The sequence below is a fragment of the Pholis gunnellus genome (genome assembly GCF_910591455.1).
Source record: "Pholis gunnellus genome assembly, chromosome: 21".
In the NCBI taxonomy this organism is placed as follows: domain Eukaryota; kingdom Metazoa; phylum Chordata; class Actinopteri; order Perciformes; family Pholidae; genus Pholis; species Pholis gunnellus.
Genome location: NC_136548.1, coordinates 3,931,782 through 3,943,503, shown reverse-complemented (window position 1 = coordinate 3,943,503; position 11,722 = coordinate 3,931,782). Strand labels below are relative to the sequence as shown.

At 42.2% G+C, this 11,722-nt stretch overlaps 1 protein-coding gene across 1 annotated transcript in view; it reads left to right on the top strand.

Annotated features, from left to right (window-relative positions):
* The first annotated feature begins 2,523 nt into the window (after positions 1-2,523).
* Positions 2,524-11,722, top strand: part of LOC306712890 (CASK interacting protein 2) — a 53,412-nt gene continuing 44,213 nt past the window's right edge. Inside the window, exons 1-2 of the mRNA XM_079182362.1 lie at positions 2,524-2,609; positions 4,794-5,261. Coding sequence (XP_079038488.1) covers positions 5,168-5,261 — 94 coding nt within the window. The 5' untranslated portion in view covers positions 2,524-2,609; positions 4,794-5,167. The remainder of the gene's footprint in view (positions 2,610-4,793; positions 5,262-11,722) is intronic.

The window sequence follows — 11,722 nt, the reverse complement described above, 5'->3', positions numbered from 1 at the left end:
AGTTAAGAATGCATGAGCTTTTTGTTAAACCGCAGACAAGGCCAGTTATCAGGGGTTATTACGTTGCCGTTAGTGGAACAATGGTAATATGTTTGTTGAGGATCCTCCTCTGCCTCGCTGTCACGGGTCTCCTCTTCCTTCTCGTTAGAGTTTTGAACTAAATGATGGAACGTCCCAGAACTGATAAAAATGACAGATGCTGATTTTGAGGATGTTTTTTTTACCAAATTGCTGGTGTACGATTTATTATTTTGATAATAAATAACAATTCATATCCATGTATTTGACATTTTCTTTAACAAAGTTAGGAAAGCAATGTTTCAGTCAAGGTTCATCCCCTGCACCAACCACACTCTTTGGTCAGCTGTAGCCACAGTGAAGGCCGAATGCCTGAAATCTAGAAAGCACACTTTGTAAATGTCTCATTTTCCGTGTCCCACAGGTCATGTGAAGCTACACCGAGCAGCCACGTTAGTTACAGGGTGTTAACTCTTGTTCTTTTGGATACATTTTGATGTTTGAGCCGTCAGTAATTATCTGTAAGTAACTACAAAAATGATTCCTTATTTACTGGTTTGTCCACTCAATCTTTGTTTAGCTCCATGATACTAAAATCAACTTTAGCCTCAGGAAACAGCCATTGGGGAACATTATTATATGCATTCCCATCCTTGTTCTTGTCCTGATGTGTGTATTTGGATCGTTTTACTGCACTGCTGCTCCTCAGTGGTCACCTGCACTTTACCATGTGGGCTTAACACACTTTGCTTCCTGGTGTTTTTTTCATGAGCAAACAAAATCACATGGAAGGGAAGTATAAGACAAATTTAATAAAAATAAGGCCATTGCAAGAGACAAAATTAACTGTTTTATATTGATAAACTGCTTGAGAACTGTAGTGTTGTTTCACTCCAGGAAATGTGACGTGAATTGTGACGCCTTGGGAATAAAATGTTTTCTGCTCATATTTCGCTCTTGCAGGGTTCAGAAGGGAATGCCGAGTGACAGAATGTCATAACAAGGGCACACGATAGAACGAGCTGGTAAATAAAATACATAAAATAAAAATTCAAAAAGCTCCTCCATGAACCCAAGTATCAACCCAAGTATCAACTTTCTTACTCGAAGAGATTTGCGCTATAAAACGCTTAATGTCCTCCAGGGGAATGTCTTCCGGGCAAAAAAGAAAAAGCTGTATTGTTTTTTTGTTTTTAGCATTTCCGTCTCAAACACAATCTTTTTTCAAATTTGTCCTTCAAAATGTTCCATCCTCCAAAGTTTATTGTTTGTGAGGTAAAAAGGCTGAAAATCAAAGTTCAAATACAGCCTGGACACTGTTAAAACATAGAAGACACCTCAGCATACACTCTTAGTCAGTGACAGCTTTGAAGCCAAACATATACTTATCATCTGATCACACCGGAGAGCAGAAGTTTAAAACTGGTGCATTTTTAGTACATTTCAAAATTAGTATTCAAGCATTACATTAAATGAGCAAACAAGAGAAGTCTCATAACTACTGCAAAGAAGTACGAGGGTCTGACTTTAAATCTATATTCATGGAGATGGAAGTATAGAAATGTACACACTTTATCATACTCGTTTTACTCTTTATTCATTTCTGTATTTTGGCCTGACAACATGTTGAGATAGAGACATATTTATAGACTACAAGTCTTCATATTATGGTACCAGTATGATCTTGATAAAAAAAAAAAAGGTCAGAATTAGCAAAATCCCTCTGAGCCTTGATCATAAGAAAGAAGATTAGAAAATCTGTATCAGTTTAATCCCCAAAGAAAAGTTTAGAGAGAAACTGCACCCTGCAGGTTGGCGTTGGTATTTAATTTCATGACTAATGTCAATAACAGTATCTGACCAGCAGATGTCGCCACCACACTACGCTCGGGGTCTTCCTCGATATCTCCAGGGGTCCTCCATGGGACTTCTTTTCCATACATCCATGGGCTGATGCAGGAAACAAGCAGCAGTTTAATTGCCATATAATGTTGGCTAGAAGTGGTCTGAATTAGAAATAATTTATGAGACAATAGCAAGTTTCCTTGTCCCTGCTGTCCCCCACCAGACAGCTAAATTCAGTTGAACAACAAATATACATTTGAGTCCCTGCTAAAAAACCTGTGTGAATATTGGAGTGTGTAATAATGAAAACCTCTGGTCTCAACCAAACTGTATCCAGTCATATATTTAACGCTCCCAAACTGTGTAAAGTTAGTTGGAGTTAAGATGACATTTAAAAATAGCAGAAGTTGTGCAATTTTGCCTTCAAAATAAAACCATAAATAAGTGGCGGGCAGAGCTACTCAAAGGTTGCTGGCTGCACAGGGCGTTTCAGAAATGTATGTACAAATATACAAAACTTGTGAACACCCGGTGGGGAATTCCAAACAAGTAAAAAGACAGATAATTAAATTGAACAATAAAATAATATTAATAAAAGCTTTACTTTGAAAGTTACTATCGGAAGTCATGTACACGATGCTATTCACTTGATGCTCGCGCCTCCGTCTCGTGCTGTCCAGCGCTCTTCCCTCAGTAAGTCCACAGTGAATGTCTGCCTCCCACCTGCGGTACGCTGTCTACAACAGGTGAGAACGCTCCTCTCTTTACAAACCTATTTATTCGGGGGAAACCTGACTGAGCCGACCTCCATTTATACAGATAACCCGCGTGACAGATGGAAGTACTTGTGTTTTGGGACTTTGCGTGGCCGCCGGGAGTCGGAACACCTTGACAGTTGAGAGTGACAAGTTAGTAAACGAGGAGAGGCTAAATGTTACATGTTCGGTGGATTTAAGAGCAGCAGAGGACGGAGCTTCATGAATGTGTGCAAACAGAAGAGAACGAGATACCGGCTGAGCTTCATCGTTATCCCGGAGAGTTCAGGGGAAACTACCCCGGAGCTGTCAAACAGTAGAAATGTAACATTAATCTTTGATAACTTTTAACGACGCATTCAAGTTTTCTCGTAAATTCGGCATATACGAAATACGCCAAACAGAACTTTATTATTTTTAAATTGTAACTTTTAGCAACTGTTTCAGTTTCACACTCCTCGTTACCAACACTCGGTGTTTACTTTGGTGCTTTTCGTGATGAAGATGAACCAGTTAGAAAGCACGATGTGTTACTGAGGTGTTACTACACGTTTGTGGATTTGATCCATGCCGAATTTACAAACAATATTTATGATTTCTTACAGGTCCGTAAACTTGTCATAATTGATGTTTACGTTTACTGGAAAGTGAGGTGGGATTCAATTGTCAGAGTTAGGAATGGGATTTGGTCTGAACTTGTTACAATGATAGTTGTGCTCAAAAACATACTATTGAACGTTTTTAACCAATAATGGATACCTAAAATACTATATTTAAGAATAATAATGTCCATAACAATAAATTGAGATTCCTTATTAAATCATTTTCACTTTATTGATTATGTTTTCAGACAGAACATGAGACTTTATCATGGGCTTTCTTACATGTGTGACACCCGTCCCTCAGGATTCCATGTCAACAACATGTCACCCACAAATATCTAACCACTGCTGTGTGCATTGACATTTAGGCTAACAAGCCCATTTGTGGACTCCTTGTTTACATTGTGGCTCCTGGTAGCGGAGGGCTCTGCAGCCCTTTACTGCCTGGCAAGGTGCCTGGATAGTTTTAGATCGTGTGTCAGTGCAAAGACATGCATTGCCATCTGCTGTTGGGCTCCACTGCTGCAAGATCACCTGGCAGAGGAGGAGGAATAACGGATCTATTCATCTAACAGCCCTAAATAGGCAGCAAGGCGAGATCGTCCATCGTGTGTTTGACTTGTAAAGCCTGCTGCTGAAACATATTGTTTAGCTACTGTTGGGATGTCAAGGAGATTAAAAAAATGCTTCTGAACAAATTCCTAGTCCTAATTGTGGTCTTGCACACATAATGGACTCTAATGTTGTAAGTGGAGGCTGTGTGTTTGATGTTGCCTCATGGTAGGAACAGGGGGACTGTTTTTACACTTAACTACATTTTTCCTGTTTATTTAGTTTCTTCACTTGCTGTCCCAAGTGGTTTCAACTTCAGGCTGATTAAATAAAGTTTTGTTTTGAACGTTCCTTCTTGGGGAATAAATGACAGAAAGTTTCCAAAAAATGTAAGCTGGCAGAACACCAGACACGGTTTTGTCCGAAGTAATGCTTCCTTAAAGTCCCTTTAAAGGAATGTTATTGATGGACGGGGACCTCACTCCTTCACGGGGCGAGTACCAGATAAGCTGCAGCCTCCTGAGGGACCGGGCTTCCTGGATCTGAGAAAACAGATACAAGTTGGGTCAGGTTAAAGTCACATGTCTTATCTTTTTTCTTTTGGTGCCTGATCCTGATTCAGTCATCTATCAAAAAGTGTTTTGTTGATTGTTATTACGGCATTGAATGAGGCAACTGGCACAAGCAGCGCTGCGACGATTAGCCGATCGACAGAAAATGGATTGTTTTTCATTGAAATAAAATAGCTGGTTCCAGTTTCTCAAACAAAATCATTGTAAGTGGAATGTCTTCATGTCTTAGAATGTAACTGGCTTTGTCTACGACGCCTGAAAAGTTTAGGTCTTTGCAAACAGAAATGATGTACGTGTTTATTTGCGTCTAAAGCAGGGACATGAGATCCGACCACTGAGGACACATGTTAAAGCCGTGGTGTAAACGAGGGCCAGGAGGCTCCTCTTTTCATGGAATGCATCTCTCACATTATCGTAGCCTGAAAGTGGTTTCTCTCTGTGTCTTCCAGCGTTGCAGTGTAATGGCTGGTTGGACGGCTGCTGCCTCCAGGTCGACAGAGACGGATTATGAGCGTACACTCGGTCCTGCAGGCAACTAAATCTCCACTAGTCCTGCTGTGACTCCAGATCCAAGACCACCGCCAAACAGCCGGCACCCAGAGGAGACGATGGACCCGAACCCCAACGATGAGAGGAAACGGATCTCCTGGACCAGTTCACCCGAGGCTCCTTCACTCTAGATGCCGCTAACGTCACCTCATGGCCGGGATTCAGCAGCTACCTGCTAACTCGCTGACAGATGTTTACTGAAACCGTTCGCCTGAAGGAGCATTGAAAAGAGAAAAAAAACAACAACAGTGTGCCTGTGGTTCAGCCTGTAATCATGGGGAAGGAACAGGATCTGCTGGTGGCGGTGAAGACTGGAGATCTTCTGCTGGCGCACAAGCTTCTCTCCAAAGTCAAGTGCAACAAAACCAGTGAGTATGGAGCTACCAGAGGCGAGGGGGGTATATGGTTGTGTGTGACTAGTAAGTGATTTATTGTTCGGTGCTCTGGGAGTGTACTTGTTTCCACGATGAAATAGAACTTAGATAGCAGAGGGGAACGTCACTTCTCAACCGGGGTCAAGTGTCTTTGCAACAACCACAAGATCAAGTTCAGCTGTCGACCATATAACCCCCCCCCCTCCAGGAGTGAGGTCAGGGACAGTTTGGAGCTAAGTGGAATCAAACTGCGGCGCAACACAAGCTAATCTCCTGAACGCAGACCCTTGCAGCTCACGAGTCTCGTTGCGTGGGTTGTAGCGGCCTTTCCTTTGCTCTGCAGACGTCCTTATCTGCGTAGATTCCGAGTCGGACGTCAAGCGAGCTCTTTACAGTATCATTGTTGCAAACGACAGGGTTCCGTCTGATCCAAGCCCTGGGGGAAAGTTGAGGCCACGCGGGCTGTGAAGTTGAAATCTCTCTTTGTGGCGTTATCTGTTTTTTTTCTTCTTTCTGGGCTTTCATCAGCGTGGCTGGCTGCTCAGTGACAAGCTTCGGGAACAAAGCTGTGGCTGTCAGGAGAAAGCCTGTTACACACTTTGAACGCTACACAGACGGCGAGCGCCGCTTGGCAGAGAATATTTAAAAGTAATATTATCTGCTTTTGTACGGCTGTGTGCTTCTGTTTGTTAAAAAAAAAACAACGGCTGCCAAACTGGCTGGGAAAATGCGTCGGGGTAAAGTGAATGAGTAATGTTTTTTAAGCTACCATCGAGGTGCCCTTGAGCAAGGCACGGCCATCTGTTTTGGAAGAGCAGCTCGGTAGTGATACAAATACCCAACTGTAAATAACATTAAGTAAGTAAATGAACAGATACATGCTTAAATATATGCAAAAGTAGATACTTTAATCAAATGAAAGTACAAATACAAGCCAAAAAATGACTAATAAACCTCGAAAAGCCTTCATTTTCATAAGCAAAGAACCAGATTAATTACCAGCATTTATTTATGCGATTAATTCTGTATTTATTTCAACAGCATTTGTATATTAATTCTTCTATTTATTTACTGCCATATTTATTATTGATGATTAAGTCATTTTTGTCCTCCATAGGCAAACATGTACCTGTGTTAAGTGAAGCAATGTGTTCGCGTGCTCCGTTGACTTTCTTGAGCTCATTAAAAGTTGGACCTTCACCAGGCAAACACAGCAGCTGACCACATGGCGTGACGAAAAAACAGCCGAGTTGTGTACTTAATGCCTTCACGGCTCCACCTTTGTGTAGCACCTGCACACCGACAACATCAGACAAAGATGTTGGCTCAAATCTGTGCCAGAAAGTGTTGAATTGTTGCGCAGACGGACAGAAGATGTCATGTGCCCATGTATCTCTTAATCTCCCTCCGTCATACTGACTCCCACACTGCTTTCAACACCGCTGATCCTCGAGGACCCCTCGCCGAACTCTGTCAGCGGCGGAGTCGTTTGTCACTTCAGTCTCGGCCTGCGGTGTCCGACAGCGGAGGCAGGCAGATGCTGCAGCTGGCGGTGAGGGCTGCACACGACCTCCGCTGTCTCACATTTACGGATCGGCCTTGTCAATACGGGCTGATTGATTGGTTGGTAGTGACCTGCTTTGAAAGCCACTCCAAAAATAGGCTTGTATGAAATTTATTTTAGTTACTTATTTATTTGACCTCTGACCCTTGAATGTTTCTCATTAACTCCAAATATAATTGAATTTCAAATTATTTACACTTACTAATGCAAAAAGGGTCATTCTGAGGCTGATGTGAATAGTCATTATTTTTTACACCAAAAACAGTGTGGCGTGAAGTGAAAGTTTTTCATGATGGTGGTGCTGACTGGGCGGGGGGGGCGGGGGGGGGGGGGGGGGGGGGGGGGGGTCACATGCATGTCTGTCATCCATCCAGTAGCTGATGAGATAATTCAGTGTGGATATAAACATACGAGTTTGACCGTGTTTTTGTTTCACACTTTGTCCCAAAAGCAACAGTGTTATCTTGACAACTGATTTACTTTGGGCCATGATTGTCGTGGTCCCCAGATAAAGAATTGTGGTGCTTTTGGGGCTCCCATGACTCTTACTCTCACCCAACTATCTATCTGACCAACTATCACTAACAACATTTCAAAATGATGAATTATACTGAACACATTCATTCTCCACTGAGGATGAACCCATCGAGCATTCCTATCACACTTTGAAAGCAAGATATTTGCTAATCTAATTGAAAGTTAACTGAAGACTTTCATGCTCCCTGTTGGATATATCCTTGTTATGGTATTAATCCCAGTTCCCCTACTGATGTGCCACCCACAGGACAAACTTAACAGTTCATGACCACAATCCGTAAGACTCTAAGAACAGCAAAACATTCAATACGTTGTTTGTTCAAACACATTTCTATAGTAAGGTTAGAGCAAGCAGTACAGTCTCAAGTGGTGTGTACTCTATTTGGAATTTATATGTTCGGAACACAAAAGGGACACAATGCGTGTGCATGTGGTCTGTGACCTCCTTGAGAGCTTGAGTGACATTCTGAAAACAAACACAAAACCTCCACACAAGTGAAAGCCTCTGGAGAGGTCAGGTGCTCTTTAAACTGTTATGGTGGTGTCAGGCTGACGTGCTGGACATTCCCAAACCTCCAGGCTAAGCCTGGGGCCGGGGCTGGGTGCAGATGGAGGAGGGAGGCACCTGAATATGGATTGAACTCTGTACTCTTCAGCTGGAGGGGGGGGGGGGTCTTCGGGGTCAGGGAGTGACCAAGCCTGTGGTGGTCCTGGTGGGTGTAAGGTGTGTGTGTGTGTGTGCGCTCATGGTGTGGGTTGTTGGAGTGTGAAATTGACATAATACCACACACAACAGGACCTCACATAGAGCAACACCATTGGGGCAAATCGATGTACTGTATTTATTCAGAGCAGAGGAAATGGAGCAACATCCGACATGTGTCTGCGAGCTGCTTCCTGTTCCTTCCTTTTGTTTATTTGTCCAGAATCTCAGATGGCTTCAGAGATTTCTCACAGTGTGGTGTGTGAGAGGTGAGGTAGTTCTGCCTTTCTTTTAATTTCTACCTATTTGGGGAATAATTGAAGACTATAAGATAATTGCATTTATTGCAGCATGTTATGTAATCTATTGATCGGAGAGCCTCCTCAGTTGGGTTACGGTAGAAGGTAACATCTTCTGATTTACACTGGAGTGTTTAAAGTAATAGAACTGTTAATATTATGTTGTACGTGGAATTTTTCCCAGCATTTGTTGATAAATATTTGTGAACAAATCTGCACCCCAATGCCTGACATGAACTCTTCACAAAACCAATTGATCTTCAGAGTTTCTCCTGCATCACTCCTCTCTAACACACTTTCAGGTATCATTGTTGGGCAGCAACAATAAATAACAATACATGCAGCTCAGCACTAGTAGGTCTTCTCTCAAAACCAAACAGACCCGGTGAATAAAACCAATAAAACGCTGAGTAAAGCAGGTACACTTTAAACATCTGTGTTTCTCCGACACTGCTGGCCCCAGCTTTTTCTTTTTTTTGCTGATCACTTGAGATCCGGAGATCCGATGGTTAAAATCCTTTATCCAAATAATTATATTTAAAAATGACCAAGTTCTAGAAAGTGTATCGTCAAAATGTGTCTTAGAACTGGATAAAAAGTCAATTCATGTCAGCTTTGCTGATTTTCCAGGTTTTGTATTCTAGGAATGTACATGTCTTGGAGTTTTTGACAGAAGTTCTTACCTTGTGCTCTCTGAATTTGTCATACAAAGCCATTGCTTATTAATCCATCATCGTTACATTTCCATATCTTTACAATTCTACAAATGAAGTGGTTATGCAAAAGCACGTTCAAAAGGGCCTTTTAAATCCTGAGCTTAGTTCCTGGGCCTCCTTAGTCCCTGCAAATAATTCGTAAAAAAACAGCTAAGTTGTTCAAATCAGGGGTTTTCTGACAAGTCTGACAACATGGAACCCCCCTCAGACAAAATCAAGACCACTGTCGCCCCCCCCCCCCACCTAACGGTAAAGCTTGGACAGTGTCCTGAGGGGATTAGCTGAGGCTGGCTGATGGACAGGAAGCTGAGATCGGAGGTTTCTCCGATCAGCCATCTGCTGACATCACGTTGGGTGCTCAGACAATTTAAGTGGACTTACCACAGCCTCCCTCTTTTTTTTGCTTAGCTGTTGCAAGCTGACAAACCATGTGGGCTCATTGTAGATGGACAAAGCGGTTACCCAGAAGGCCGCGGTCTCTGTCCGGCTCCTCCCGTTGGGTCACATTCAGACATGTAAAGTCATCTGTACTGCTCTCTCAAACTCTGGACTAGGAGTGGACTGGAAGTGGGTGTCTCTCGCCCCTCCCTGAACGCGGACCATGAGAGACTAGAGGTTCTTCAAAGGCCTTTATGATTACAATGTCTTTTGTTGCAACACATGCTTGCTTTCATCTTGAAGAACGGCCCAGCCCTCTCCTCTGTCATGCTAAACGCAAGGCCTGTGGGTCATTCCCAACAGACAGATGGACAAACAGCCATGACAAAAGGAGAAAGATCATATTTGAACCTCTATTGTGTCAGCTATTTGATCCGTACATAATATATTGATGACTCAGACCTTCACAAGACCAAACACACAGGTAACAGCGTTACGCCATGCTGAATTCCTTTCGGCCGATTCGTAAAGCAGTTGTGATTAGCACATCATACTTGCATCACTGTTACGAAGTTATTGGCTGAGTCCTTCGTGAATGCAAGAGAATAATTTGTCACAATGATGTGTTCGATACTGAACACCCACCACGACCAACCCCCCGAGGCACAATGGATTGCAAAACTCTCAGATCAACTAAATCAAACAGATTTTGGAGGACTACAAATATGAAGTATGTAGGGTATAGTATTGATACGATTTGGTTACCAAATGTGACAGCGACACAGGTGTTGTTTTCACCTTTTGGCAAGATGCCAAATGCGACCCACTGTAGTGGGAACTACAACAGAAATTTTTTTTCCCTACAGCAGAAGATAGACAGGAAAAAGGGGAGAGAGATGGGCTGTTCTCATACACCGCTCATAGCTATACCTACGAAAATATGAATCAACCCGGGCCCCTGCTAAGGACTGGGGCTACATGAGGGGCCAGCGCTATCAGGTGATCTACCGGGGCGCCTCTTAGAGAAGCGGTTATAAGTGTGTCGTTGAGATTAAAATGAAGGCCAAGCTCAAAGTGAGGTGTGGTGCCAGAAGTAGGAGGGTAGGAAATGGGGGAAGGGGCACTGGCCCCTACCACTTTACGGATGTTGTGACTTTTAGTTGTTTTTTTAAGTATAGCCATTATTTTTCCATCATTGGTATGCAATATCAAATTGGAACCACCTGCTGTACTGAACTTAAACTCAAAGTATTGCCTTCCAAGAGTGCGTGAATAGCATTGAACCTTTATACATCTGATATTTATACAAACTTTCATATGATCTGAAAGTTTGACCTGATGATGGCAGGGGGTCACCAAAGTCAATATGATAACATCCATTGTTAAATAAAAAGATATTCAATCTACAATAGTATAAAATGGAGAAAATTATAAGTTCCTCACATTTGAGAAGCTGGACCCAGAGAATGTTTGACATGTAGTGCTTAAAAACTACTTCAACAAATCTTTCTTTTTTTCTGCCAATCGAGTATCAGGGTAATAGTTGGGATAGATTAATGTTCGCCATGTGCACAGGAACTTTTCGGAGATTCATTATGATAACTTTTTGTTATGAGACAGCTGGTTCCTCTTCTGAAGAAGAGCAATCTGAAATCTTCAGATTATCTTCAGCTACAGTGAAACTCGTTGCTTTAAATTGGGGGTTCCCATTGGGAACTTGCTCAAGAATTCTATTCATACTTCAAAAGCAGAAATTCACAATCGGCATTGGTAGTGTATTCTTCTTGATTAATCATTAATGGCTTTTCTACAATATGTTAAACTTTTTTCAGCAAACTTAGGCCTGTTCACTGTCAGCATCTCTCTGAACTATCCCTGTACTCTTAAGTCTCATTTTAGGCTCTTCCGGTCATTCCTCATCAAATCATTATACTTTAAGATGTATTTTTGTGATCATCTGTCTCTTCAAAGACACAGTGAAATGAGCAATGTAGACCTGTTGTCATGCACTAAAAGGCATAGACAACAACATCTTCAAAGCGCACAAGCTGCAATTCAATTTTTTTTGTAATAAAAAAATAAAAATTCTCAAGCTATTCAATGTAACCAACCAGAGGAGCAGTTTTTTTGCTACCAGAAGTGACACGAGAGGGTGGAGTTAAATACAACCGAGCGCTGGATAGGACATTTGTAGAGGACCAACACAATTAACTTTCATTAACTGAAAACACTCTGTGAAAGGGTTAAAGTTCCAAGAG